This window comes from Apostichopus japonicus, chromosome 21 (assembly GCF_037975245.1).
Source record: "Apostichopus japonicus isolate 1M-3 chromosome 21, ASM3797524v1, whole genome shotgun sequence".
Taxonomy (NCBI): Eukaryota; Metazoa; Echinodermata; class Holothuroidea; order Aspidochirotida; family Stichopodidae; genus Apostichopus; species Apostichopus japonicus.
In genome coordinates this window covers 20913582-20927372 of record NC_092581.1, presented here as the reverse complement: position 1 = coordinate 20927372, position 13791 = coordinate 20913582, and the positions used below count along the sequence as shown (strand labels likewise).

Sequence of the window (13791 nt, the reverse complement as noted above, 5' to 3'; positions counted from 1 at the left end):
GCAGAGATTTTCAGTTTTCTGAGAATAACTTTTTGTACAAATGTAAATTGTCATGTGTACGTCCGTCACAGAAAAATCACATTTTTTAAAATTTCATACAGAAGGAGGTACCCAGATTTCAAGACAACTACAATTCAATGCACATTTTGAACACTCAATAACTACATAATGTGCCTTTATTCCCTAGGATTTTATTTTTTCAGAAAATGCTGTGACAGACGTACGTATTTTCGTACGTCCGTCACGTACGTCCGTCACGCGTACGTCCGTCACATTATTTTTGTTTAGATAAACAATGTATTTTAACATGTTTATCACTACAGTACCTCTGAATTTAATAATCAAACCCATTTAGTCATTAACACAGATATTAGGTAGTTTTGTGGTTGCTTCATTAGCATAAATGTAGTGGTATGCAAACATTGCATACTTCAGTGTCAACTAGCATATATTTGTGTTATTGGAATTAGCACTTGGCAAAATATCAAAGAAATGGCATGGTATTGAACCACATGTTCAGTATGCTATTGTCTACATTGATATAACACTTTCATCTGAAAGCCTTGTTCACATTAGAAAACACACAGAGGGGATCCGACCGAATCATATCCCCTGCTCGAGATCAACATCCTAGTGTAAATTACTATCCTTCTCAGGGTCAGACCGTGACATGTTGGTCCCCTGTTCTGGGGGGTATCAGTTCCAGAGTGTGAAGACTCGGGGACCAAAGTGACCGGAGATCAAGGCAAACAAACTACATAACACCATGTCTGTTCAACTCACTATTAGGCAAACTAACCATGGACATATGGAACTATTAGCTACAAACTATTTGTTTGTGTACAACATTGTTTCTTTTAGTTCTGCCATTTATTCTTCCCTCTGACCATAAGGTTTCCTTTCAATATCCAACACACTGTATATTTTACACTGTGTTCAACTAGTTTTAGTAAATAATAAATCAGTTTTAGAAGGAAGATTGTCTGAGAGTCATCAAGAACTTTATTGCAATTGTTAGTATTTTGTTACTGCTGTAGTATGCATGTTATTGTTTTGATGTAATTTGTTCTACGTTTGCTTTAGGTTCATTACCTTTTGTGTTGGGTTTCAGGTATCATTATGTGGAAGAAAAGTTAATTTTGAACCACATTTGCTCATAGTTTTATGTTGGTGGACAGAGTTACCAGATGGTTCTTCCTTAACTTCAGTGTTTGTGTGTATTACCTTTATACATGTTTCATAGTTGCTATACTAACCAAGGGTGTGCCGCTGTATCTCTGTATCTTGACATGAGATATTTAAGAACTATTGCCAGTTAATGCTCTCATAGCTATTCAGCAGTACTGCTGAATAGCTATTTGTAGTATGCACACCCTGGTTATAACACTGACTTCACTTGTTATAACAGTGTTATAACACTGACTTCTTTCTCCCACTTTCACCTCAATATTGAAAAAATATACACTGCATGCAGAAGTTAGTGACACTCATCTTTATTAGAAATTTGCCATACACTTTGTGCATTTGCACTTTTGTGAGAGTCACCATACAAATATTGTAACTTCCTCTTCATTGACTCAGAGTGGGAAATCAGAGCTGGAGCATGAGTTCAAGTGTGAACACTAAAATAGGAGATTTTGGAAACATACAGTATTTGCGGTTAAATTGTCAACACAGGACTAAGAACAGGGGATCCAATGTGAACACAGCCTAAGAACTCATGAAGCAATACAACACAATGTATCACACATCTGAAGTTCTGAATTTCTTGTTTGCTGAAATGTGCTGTTAAGTCATCCATACAGATGCTTGCAGCATGTATGTATTTTAATAAAAAAAAAAAAAATTGTCAAGTAAATAAACAGGGTGTGAAGAAAAGTGAAGGAAAAATGGTTTGGTGCTCATACCATTAATAAAGACCCATCATTCTGACCCACTAAAGAACTTCAACTCCCTAGGGGTCTAACATCTGTATTGTTTGAAATGATGCACACAAAATTTTAAATGAGCTTACCATTGATGATTTGCATAAAACTTAAAGTGAAATATAGATTTCCAATAGAATAGAAATTTTGTGAGAGGGTAAACCTTCTTTTCACTATTACTTTTACCTAAGTTGTTCCATTAGCCACAAGTAAATGAGCTGCATTATTGTGTACATCTGTCAACAATGGAAACTCTGGGTAAAGCTCTGTCACAAATTAAAATTTTAGGGATACCAAGTAGCACTTTTGTTTGTGACGGACGTACATTTACTATATAATTTCACACGTGTACGTCCGTCACAAAAAATTGTACGTCCGTCACAGAGGAATTTTTGAATATATTGCAGGGAAGTGATATAGGTTTCAACTGCTTGTTTACTGATATGTGTAGTTAAGAGTCTTCTTCATAACATGTATAGTAGTTTTAAATTGCATCCCATCCCAATTCACAGAAATTTTCAAAAGAAAATTACGATCTGAAAAAGTCACTTTCTCTGGGTACGTCCGTCACAGGGAGGTTTTTTGAGTATTTTTGTAATTTATGTAGATGGACAAGGAATGAAACTCCATACAAGAATAGTGCAAGGTAGATGTTCCATAAAACCCAAATGAAAAGTTAGCTCCTATATATAGCCATTGAGATATGGATCAACAAACTGTCCGAAATGTACGTCCGACTTTACGGAATTGCCCCCATGTAAAAATTGTCCCCATTCGACGTTTTCTTCTTGTAGAAATCTGGTTTTCAAATTCACCAGTTTCTCACCAAAAGTACCGTTTGTTCGAACGCTTCAATATGGTGATTGACGTAGTGCTTGCAAATAGGCAAAACAGGTGACTTGAAGTTAGCACTCCCATTTCCGCAGCAAATAAACTCTCACGTATAAGCGCATTGGATTGCCTAATATATATACAACGTACATACTCGCGAACGTATATCCTACGATGCCCAGTTGGTGTCCTTGTATAGCGTTGCACATAGTACACTCACACTCAAACCACAGTTCATAAACTGCTCTTCGAAATTGCTGAAATAAAATTCACGGATCAAATTAACAGTAAAAGGAAACTTGAAAAGTATTCGTAACACCGAAAGATGAAACTTGGCGGAATCGCAGAACTGTCCGATTGTAAACGTTAGAGTAGCCTACACATGCGAACATTCTTCGCACTGGAGCTGGATAGCGCAATGTATAAACATCGAAGAGTCTGCTGTTAAAACTTATCTTGTGTTACACAAAGACCACGAAACCACCGATCTACTACATATGGCGGCTTAAGGAGTTTTTTAAATCATATCTAATTTATAAGAAATTTCACCGGAAATTATGGAAGAAATTTATCGCAATCGTTGTCAGAGCAGAATGTAGCACTGAGAAGCTTAGGCTTCGCAGAACTGTCCGATTGTCAACGTTAGAGTATAGCCTACAGTACATGCGAACATTCTTCACGTTGGAGCTGCATAGCCTAAACAATGAAGAGTCTGCTGTTAAAATTTACCTTGTGTTACACAAAGACCACGAAACCACCGATCTACTATACATATGGGGGCTTAAGGAGTTTTTGAAACATACAGTATATCTAATTTCTAAGAAATTTCACCGGATATTAAGGAAGAAATTTATCTGTATACAAACGCGGTTTTTGTTGTGATTACCGTATAGGTACTGTGCGGAGGGTGGCTTATGTCGCAATCTGCATTAGCATAGCTGACGTCACGTTCTGTACTGTTCAAATCATATTTGAAATGTCTATCCTTAACGATAAAACAATTGTTTCTCTGTCAAATGCAACATTAGCGTTCTCATACTTTGACAACATATTTAGAAAATTATTTCTAATTTTTTAAGGTAACTTCTTTGGGCCACCAGATAATCCTTTTAATTTTAAATATACAATGAATGTGCTATGCCACTGTATCCATATGTCGACATAAAAGATATTTTTGGATAAATTATGAGTCACTGGTGTAAACCTGTAAATACTTCACATCACTGTAAGGCTCACATTTTCTTAGGGTACATGTTTAGGCTACTGTCTACCTACACTCTACATTGGAAACATGTGTGTGTGTGTGTGATCTAAATGGGCAAGGTTCATCCATACTGCATGCAAAATGAAATGACACATACTATACTAGTGCTGTGTAAATGGAAAACAGTTGTGTGATCTCAATGGGCAAGGTTCATGAATATATCCATACTGCATGAAAATTAAATGACACATACTATAGTGTTGTATAATTGGGAAATATACTGTATGTGTGATGTAAATGGGCAAGGTTCATATCCATACTACATGAACAATGAAATGACACATACTATACTAGTGTTGTATAATTGGGAAACATACTGTATGTGTGATGTAAATGGGCAAGGTTCATATCCATACTACATGAAGAATGCAATGACACATACTATACTAGTGTTGTGTAAATGGGAAACAGTTGTGTGATCTCAATGGGCAAGGTTCATGAATATATCCATACTGCATGAACAATGAAATGACACATACTATACTAGTGTTGTGTAAATGGAAAACATACTGTATGTGTGATGTAAATGGGCAAGGTTCATATCCATACTACATGAAGAATGCAATGACACATACTATACTAGTGTTGTGTAAATGGGAAACAGTTGTGTGATCTCAATGGGCAAGGTTCATGAATATATCCATACTGCATGAACAATGAAATGACACATACTATACTAGTGTTGTGTAAATGGAAAACATACTGTATGTGTGATGTAAATGGGCAAGGTTCATATCCATACTACATGAAGAATGCAATGACACATACTATACTAGTGTTGTGTAAATGGAAAACATACTGTATGTGTGATCTAAATGGGCAAGGTTCATATCCATACTGCATGAACAATGAAATGACACATACTATACTAGTGTTGTATAATTGGGAAACATACTGTATGTGTGATGTAAATGGGCAAGGTTCATATCCATACTACATGAAGAATGCAATGACACATACTATACTAGTGTTGTATAATTGGGAAACATACTGTATGTGTGATGTAAATGGGCAAGGTTCATATCCATACTACATGAAGAATGCAATGACACATACTATACTAGTGTTGTTTAAATGGAAAACAGGTGTGTGATCTAAATGGGCAAGGTTCATGAATATATCCATACTGCATGAATAATGAATGACAAATACTATACTTAGTGTTGTGCCGATATCGCCAATATTGGATTGGCTTATCTGATACTCCGCTGATATTTTTATACTGCCAGAGTGATGGTCAAATTGCATTTTAAGTCATGCATTGATAAAACAAGTATTAAATTATAATCGGCTTTTGTAAGTTATTTTTGTTTGCACAACTCACAAACAGTAATCACTTGTATAACACTCATTTGGGGAATCCTGCTAAAGTAAGAAAAAAATATGTGCGTATTCTATAACACTTGTCCTAACCTTGATTGAAATAAACGATCATATTCCCCACCAAGTTGATATGCATGAAACTGTGTGCTAGCATTTATTGGGTGGATGGGGAGGGGGCAGACAGGGTGACAAAAGCCTATAGATCCTTCCTCTTATTTCTGTTGTACATATAAGGTGTTACTTTGTTTGACCAACTACAGTATGTTGAACAATTAGGCTGCAAGTCTAATACTGTACAAACTGTCATCAAATGGAGCCATAAATTTCTTGGCAAATATGTTAAAAGATGACATCATGGGATGAACAAAACAGATTTCATGTATAGTAGCAAAGAGTACATTAGTGATATCCTGGCTAAGAACTTTGGCTACCCCTTATGTTTACCAGAACCAAGACAAAAAGAAAGTTTCTTTGGTATTTAACTTTCGTAAACTTATATCATGCCATTAGCTGGCTAAACTAATAACTACTATAAGCCTAGCCAAAATTAGCAAGTGCTTCGTGTTGAAATATTTTGTACACCAATTGGCAATAAATTGTGATTAGCAAACTTGATTCTCAAAATACAATCATTTCAATCAGTCATTGATGTTTTAATAAACTGCATCCATTATACTCTCTGCAGCTTTTTTAAAAGAAATGCAATTTTTGGAATGACTTAGTAGGGGGTTTCCATGTGTTATAACCTTTATTCTCAGTGCATGGAGCATCAGATTCAGAAGCAATGTGCTGTGATAGGTTATGAGTACTTTTGAAGTTCCATAGTGTTATCAAATGTTTTTCAACATCACATAAGTTGTTTACATCAAATTCAGATTGCATTGTAACTAAATACTCCCAAAATAGGTAAAATGATAAATTTGTACCGCCTCTATGAAGCTTGTGTGCTATTTACCAACCTATAGTATACATCCCTCTCAGGGCTAGTGTATGTATATCATTGTTTAAGCTGTTAGGACAACAAAATGGAAGGCCTGGTTGTCCAGAAAAATTCCTTAAACAGACTTCACTCTTTAGTACTTTTTGCTTTTGTCAATAAGGAATCATTTACTTAAATAGCAGCGTTTATTTTATATTCAACATTACAAAACAGTACAATGGCGCTACACTGCCCTAGTCTATCCTAACAGTAACACTAACACTTAGATACAACTCAGCAGTAGGATAGGCTAGGCCTTAATTGTATACGTATGAGGGTATGTGTATGATCACAGTGATTAACTAAGATATTTATGGAAATGACACAATGCCTTGCATGTAGAAGCTGTGATCATTTTGAAAACATAGGCAAGGCCGTTTCAATGTTACAGCGAAAATAATCTAAATCAAGTTAGGCCTAGTATCGGTAGCATTACCATCCCAAGACTACACTAGTAATGGTACTACTAAGCTGGCCTAACGTTACTGTACGACACAGATGCATCAAATGTTGGCAACCAACTTAACAAAAGTACCGTGAATTTTCCGAAATAGAAATAAACATGTCAATAACCTAATATTAATATATTACCATAGCCTTGATACACATTTCAGGATTTTGACCATTAATCGCGACCATGGTGTCCCCAAAGGCTCCCGTTTCTGAGGTTCCAACACTATCGGAATAGTCTCGCACTCCAACAAAGTTGGGCCTAAGAAGATCAACCAGGGCTATCCTCACATCGAACGATTTTTGTATTCTTTCCTTTTGGAACTCCAAAAGTTCCTTTAGTCCATCTGGTATAATGAACTCTTGACCCATTTTTGGACAAGGAAAAGCATATGTGAGTCCAAGAATATAACTTTAGAGCCATTAAAGGTAGACCAAAGCTGGTGGTTGACTCATTGAAGGCATTCACATCCACTGAGTGTAATTTACGCGTATTTAGGTTATAGTTAAATGGTCTTCTGTACTCGTTCTCTGTACTTGATATCTGCATTAGTACGCTGTGTATGTTATGCTGCACAAAGTCTATGCGCTATGTGAAATTCCGAACGCCAAAGGTTTACTGTATGTTGTCGGATAAGTAACATTTGTTGGAAAAAACAGACCATTTGAAGTGAATTAATTTTGTTTGAAGAAATCGTGAATGTACCAGAAATTGACATACAAAAACAAAGGGCATTACCTGGATTATGATAATATGATATGCGTCCGTTGAGATTCCTAACTTGATTTTATTCGTAGGCCAAGTCGAAACAGGGGTTAGGGTACGTATCGGGGGATTGGTGGGGGTTAGAGGAGGGCATAAGGGAGGGCAGGGGGAAATTTTTATAAGCTTCAATTCGTTTAGGAATTTTCTTGTTGATAGATCCAATTCATATATGATAGGCATAGATTAGGAAATTTTACTTAGCAGTCATAATATTCTTTGTACTTAAAATTTCAGGACTGTTTTTGTAGCAAAATTATTTACCTCCGTTGATAAATTATTACTCAAATGTAACTAAGAACGATAAATATATATATATATATATATATATATATATATATATATATATATATATATATATCTATATATCTATATCTCTCTCTCTCTCTATATATATATATATATATAAATAATTGAAAATCGTAATGAGTTGAAAATCAAGAACAGTGAAAAAGCTTCCAGCCTCCACCGGGATTCGAACCCGGGCCTCCCCCGCTCTGTGCGCGGACACCCTAACCACTAGGCTATGGACACTGATTGTATGTCAAGAGGTTCGAGGTAAGGAAGGTCGTAATTCCGCTTAGGCGTTTGTCACCTGCATTGAACAATACTAGTTCTGTTTTTGTTGACATATTTTGCCTTACTCTAGAGATCAAACATGATGCTTACCAACTCGAAATCATTTGTGATTTCTAAAGCCGGATCTCGAAAGCGATACTTTGAACAGACTATATGTTAATGAAATGGAGGTAAACGACAAAGGCAAACTTATATTTATATATAGTTAATATGCGGATCGTTCATACGTTTGTTGTATCTCGAGACAATGTACTACAAAGATTACGGTGGTTTGTGCTCGTATCCGGTTCAAAGTGATTATAGTCACTGAAGTTGCTAGAACACAAGTATCTAAAACTTAGGTTGAAATTTTACTGACGGCTGTTTGTCTTTCAACGGGACAAAATGCAATCACGGTTTGGTCAACAAATTCACCAAATCTAGGTGCGGATCCATTGAAAAAAAAACAAACAATGAGGGTGTGTGATCCTTAGGTCGTTGATCTTTAAGCCGATACCCATCGTGTGGGGATGGGGAGGGGCTTCAGGGAATCCCCCGACCGCAGGCTAATGCATATTAAGGTTACAAGCAAGATTGTGCTCATATAGCTACTCTCAATTAGGTATATGGCTGCAAAAAAAAAGGGGCGGGTACACCCCCTTTGGATCCGCGCTTGAAACAGGCATTGAAGACTCGCCCCAAACCGCTTGCCGCGCTCTGAAAAAGTTAACTTTCCGTTGCTTGCAAGTGAAGTTTTCTTTTTGTCGCTACATTATGCAGACAGTATAATGAAACGTGATACCTTGTTATCTTTTATCTAGACCTGAGATGTACATTGCTGCTAAGTACACTGTGTTGTGTGTATTGACCGTAGCTGTATGTATTGTCTGTACACTAGTGTCTAATTACCGACGGTAGCAAGCTGTGTGTGTATTTTTGGGATGTCTAACACTCCTGTTACACCTCATTCGAAACAAGGTCAGATAACCGGCATGAGACGTTTCTTTTTGCCCGAGTCTTCACACGTACCCTTTAAACCTACCAAATTAATAGTACAATTATTAAACCAAGACTGACTCGTAGCTGGTTTCGTAACAGTCAGTTTTCAGCATTTTGTTGCCCATGCACTTTTTCTACGTCAGTATTAATAACAATTAAGCAAACTGAACATTTTCGAAACTAAACTTACTGTACATTTTAACTTTTTAAGCTTATTCTTCGTTATTTCGGATATGAAATTCGCGGACTAAAAGAATCAAATGTGTGTATAATGAATGAAAATTTAATGGACTTTTGGCGCTGGCTGAAAAAAAATCTTAAGGACAACCAGCAAAATCAGCTCCTAAAACGCAGTGTTTCAATACACGTTCAGATTAAAATGGACGTATACCAACCATTCAGTACCAAGCCTGGATATAGAATTCTAAAATGAAAGCGGGGTTCCCTCATCGTAACGGACTAGATGGCTGTTGCAATCCGGCGCAAAGTATACCATTATTGGGACGGGGAGCTGCAATTGCTCACTTCGCAAATGAACGTTTGTTGTTAAAAACGGAGACAGAAGGGTTTACACAAACATACTGTTATATCGTACTGTGTGGTTAAATTGTTGAAAATATAGTCGGTGTTAAAATCCAAAACATCTTCTTCGTAGTATAAAAGGGGAGAAACGAGTAGTCTTCTTGCTTTTCTTCAATCTTACACCAAAATTAAAGGTGGGTGAAAGGTTATTGACGTTTTATGGCTTGATATCCTCAAGATTAGGTCATCGTACCACCGTGCGCCTCGTCGTCGATTGCGCTTTCACTGAAATAACGGATGCTGGCTCTGATCTCCTTGAACCGAGAGTTATTGCATTTTCGGAATATACCGCAGTTGTCCATGCCAATTAGATGGCGCTCTTTCATTAATCTCCCATATAGATACAATACTTTATAGGTGGAAATTCTGGGCTGGTCCGTCTCAAGATAATAAAAGTTGAGATGTTTTTGGTCGCTAGTTTTACAATTCAGTTCATCAAAATCCCTGTCACATCCAAGTGCTGTGTGCTCTCCATTCCCAGTTTGCACAAGTACCCATTTTCATAAAGACGACCTCATCTTGGTACAAAAAAAAATTACCCTGTTTTTCCTTTTGTATTGCTTTTATTGTTAAAACCAAAATTAATAAGTCTGAACTTAAAGAATGCTCTGTATTTGAAAAATGTAAAACAAAGTACAATTTCAAAAGCGATTTTTTTTTGGGGGGGGGGGTGACGGGGGCGTGGCAAAACTACATTCGACTACTGGAATATGTGGTTCGGAATGCAGAGAGGATCTGCCGTTGTTTCTTAACGTTGAAGGTAGCTTTGTGGCTACCCCGCCTTCCCTTATTTTCATTCCAAGTTTCCCAATAATAAAGGGGGGGGAGCTATCCACAGTACTGCGATGCTTGATGAGTATTAAAGATGGTTCGGAGCTATTACGTGAAGTACGAAGTGACAGAGTTTGCAAAAATTGCAAAAGAAACCCAGCTGCTTTATAAACCGATAATATGTTGCGAGCACTATTGTTTTTTCAAATTAGACCAGTATATATAATAACTATTTATAGACCTATATGAGCAATGCAAATCGTCACGAGCAGGCTAAATAAATCACCCATTCTAAAGCTGCATTTTCCATTGTTGAATTGGATATGCTATTTTCTCCATACAACTATGTTAAGTCTCAATGTGATACGCTGTAAAATTTTAGTTCTTATTTCAATATAATCACGAGAACCTATCTGGTATGAATTCGAGTTGGTCGCGCTTGAATCTGATTTACATGATAATTTTTTGGTTAAATGTCTTGATAAAAGTGTAAATAATCACATGGAACGGTCATTGAGTCGGTTCAATCAATCAATGATGATCGCCTTCAAGTGAGAAGGAATGAATAAAAACTATATATATTTTTTTTAAAAACAATTGAACAATATTACCTAGACAATTAAGGTTCGATAGATAAAATGTAATTTATTGTTCAACAGCCCCCCACCCCCACCCCCACCCCCACCCCAAAATATATATATAAAAAAACTAAAAAACTAAGAGAAGCAATGAGAAGAAAAGATAAATAAATAAATAAGACGAATATAAAAGATAAAAGCGGCCTGCGTTTGACGTTCGTCGCGGAATAATGCAACAATTATCTACCGACGTTTAGTATTTGCTGATCATGCGCATATATAAAACCTATATATGTCAAATTATGTGTCAGTCGTACGATACAATATTTATCCAAACGTGTCCCTTAAAATTAACAGAATGGTTGAATGGCATCACGAAGATGATAGTAACGAAACGAGTATATGTGAAAGGATCATGTACAGAAAGCTTTTTTTTCTATAGTCTAAGGCCAGTTTTTGGAATCAAGGCAAAAACAACAAATTCACACAATGTACATTTCTGATCATTGTAACAACAATAGTAGGAATTTCAAGTTCAATCAATACCGCTTGCACGAATCCAAGTTAAGCCTTTGTCTAGTATCCCTGCAGTATTACTTTTAGTACACCCCTAAACTTCTGATAGTTCTCAATTCATTTCAGGTTCACGGAATGACGATAAATATCAGATTCTAAGATATGTATAATGTGTACTATGCACATATTACTGCAATATTAACAACATGGGGGGGGAGGTTGGGGTGGGGGGGCGGGGGTTGGAGAGGGAAAAGAGGCCATGGAAGGGCTGGTGAGAGGTTATGAATTATTCTAAGAGGCCAAGAAATTGAACGTGCACCAAACACCTGCAATTCTACTTAATTTGTTATTTGAACAGGACAAACCACGTACAATCCCATGTTATAACTTAGCCCCCACCCATCTATGCTGACCCCGGTGCCAATAGGAGAAAGAACCCTATTCGTCTTTACCAGAAACTTTCTCTGTGTTTTTACATTAAAAACTCCAAGTTTCAAATATGCCGTCGTTACGGATTGTTTTTCTAGTTATTTCATGAAATCAACAAACCAACAATTTGAAGAAAAAATAAATAAATGAAAACATTAATAAGCAAATTAACAGAAGAAAATCGCTCAAACCTATTTACCTGTAAATTCGATATTAAGATATCTTCTTCACAATTATCTTCATTTATACGTTTTTCCAATATAGGATAAAATTTCCTTTGTAAAACTTCCTCGTCAAGTCCCCGCACGATTTCACAGTCCTCAATAAGTCTATGATCCAGTGGATTCTTCATTTTCTGTTAGTGCAATGCTTACCGAAACTTTCCAAAAGTTCTTTACCAACACCAAAGTCTCGCCTGTCTTTTATATGCAGGATTATCTATGCAGGATTGAATCATCAGTGATTATATTTGTTCAATCATAACATGACGGTGAAAAAAATTGTACGGTAGCCTTTAAATGACCGTCAGGGAAAACTGTTGTGAGGCAACGCTGGTATATACTTCCTATTTATAGTTTCATTAACGATGACGATTCATCTCCATGTATTCTTGGAAGTTCTCAGTTGTAGCCAAGAGGAGCCATAATTAGTTGCCAACATTATTGACATTTTAAGCTGCAATCGTTGGAAACGCTTATTTTTTTACATGAATTTTACATACATCGTTTTTTTTTTTTTTATAGATTTGGACGGAGTTGCATTGTCACTCTTTCTACAGGTGCCGACCAATAGCGATGAATTAACAACGTAATTTGTTAGGAACAACAACGCTTCCTAGGGCTGCTTTTAAGTTAACAACACGTTTATAGAGGCAGAGCTGTGAAATGTTTAAAAAAAAAAGAAAACTGGCAATATTTCTGTTGGTCAAAGTTCTTTGGCAAATGTATTAGTTTCTATACTAAATATGCAAAGTAAGGAACTTTTCGTGTATTGGTAAATTACATTGCTATACCCTTTTGACCCAATTTATTATGCATTCTTTTTATAACGTCACAGTTTACCGCTGCAACTCAACAAAAAGGTAACATGAGAATTGCAACAACACAGTGCACGTCTGACATTGTACACACCATCCGTAAAAACATAAATTTTGTTATAGTGAAAAAAAAACTAGTTTTGATTTGGAATTTTCGTATTCTAACCGATCTAAAAAAGTATACAGCTGGTACATTGAACTCATACCATTAATATTTGTGGAATGTGTAAGGCCAATATGCTTCAAAAATAATAGACCGACCTGCAGAGGCAACACTGTTGCTGATAGGAAAGTCCATGAGCAACGTAGTCTAGTAACAAACTGCACTGGATTGTATATATATAAGCTAAATGATGCTTTTATCGCCATGAGATCCGGTACATGTGATTCATTCCGGCTCTTGGAGCATTGGATGAGTGACTTCTACATATTATGACGTCAACGACCTTTAATTTGCGTAACCATTCAATTCAATTCGTAACAAGTTGGTCAGATTGTCAACCAGCCAAAATTAGTAAATACAACTAAATTAAAAAAATATGCAATAAGTTGACAAATATCTTCAGATATTTTACCAACAAGTGGGCAAATATTCCCCAACCGATGGCTGACTCCAATCACCCAATAAAGTTAAACCAGGGCTTGTCTAACAATTATAAGAAGTATAAGAAACCCAACTTTGCTGGTCATTTATCTGTTTGCTTCTTTTGCAGAGTTGTTGATATCTGGTGTTTGCTCATTCCCTTTAAAAACGCTCTTCTTCACCCCAACCACCATCATATCTCGT

General features: G+C 36.4%; 1 protein-coding gene across 5 annotated transcripts in view; it reads right to left on the bottom strand.

Annotated features, from left to right (window-relative positions):
* The window catches only part of LOC139963229 (endoribonuclease ZC3H12A-like), a 31567-nt gene extending 19159 nt beyond the window's left edge, over positions 1-12408 (bottom strand). For 2 of the 5 annotated variants that reach the window (XR_011791528.1, XM_071963814.1), the window contains exon 1: positions 6914-7610. Coding sequence is in view for 4 of the 5 variants with exons in the window: in XM_071963814.1 (XP_071819915.1) it covers positions 6914-7144 (231 nt within the window). In the remaining variant the exon portion in view is untranslated. Of the gene's footprint in view, positions 1-6913; positions 7611-9487; positions 9511-12167 lie in introns of those variants that run through there. The other 3 variants (XM_071963816.1, XM_071963818.1, XM_071963815.1) reach the window with 3 other exon arrangements.
* Positions 12409-13791: the final 1383 nt, after the last annotated feature.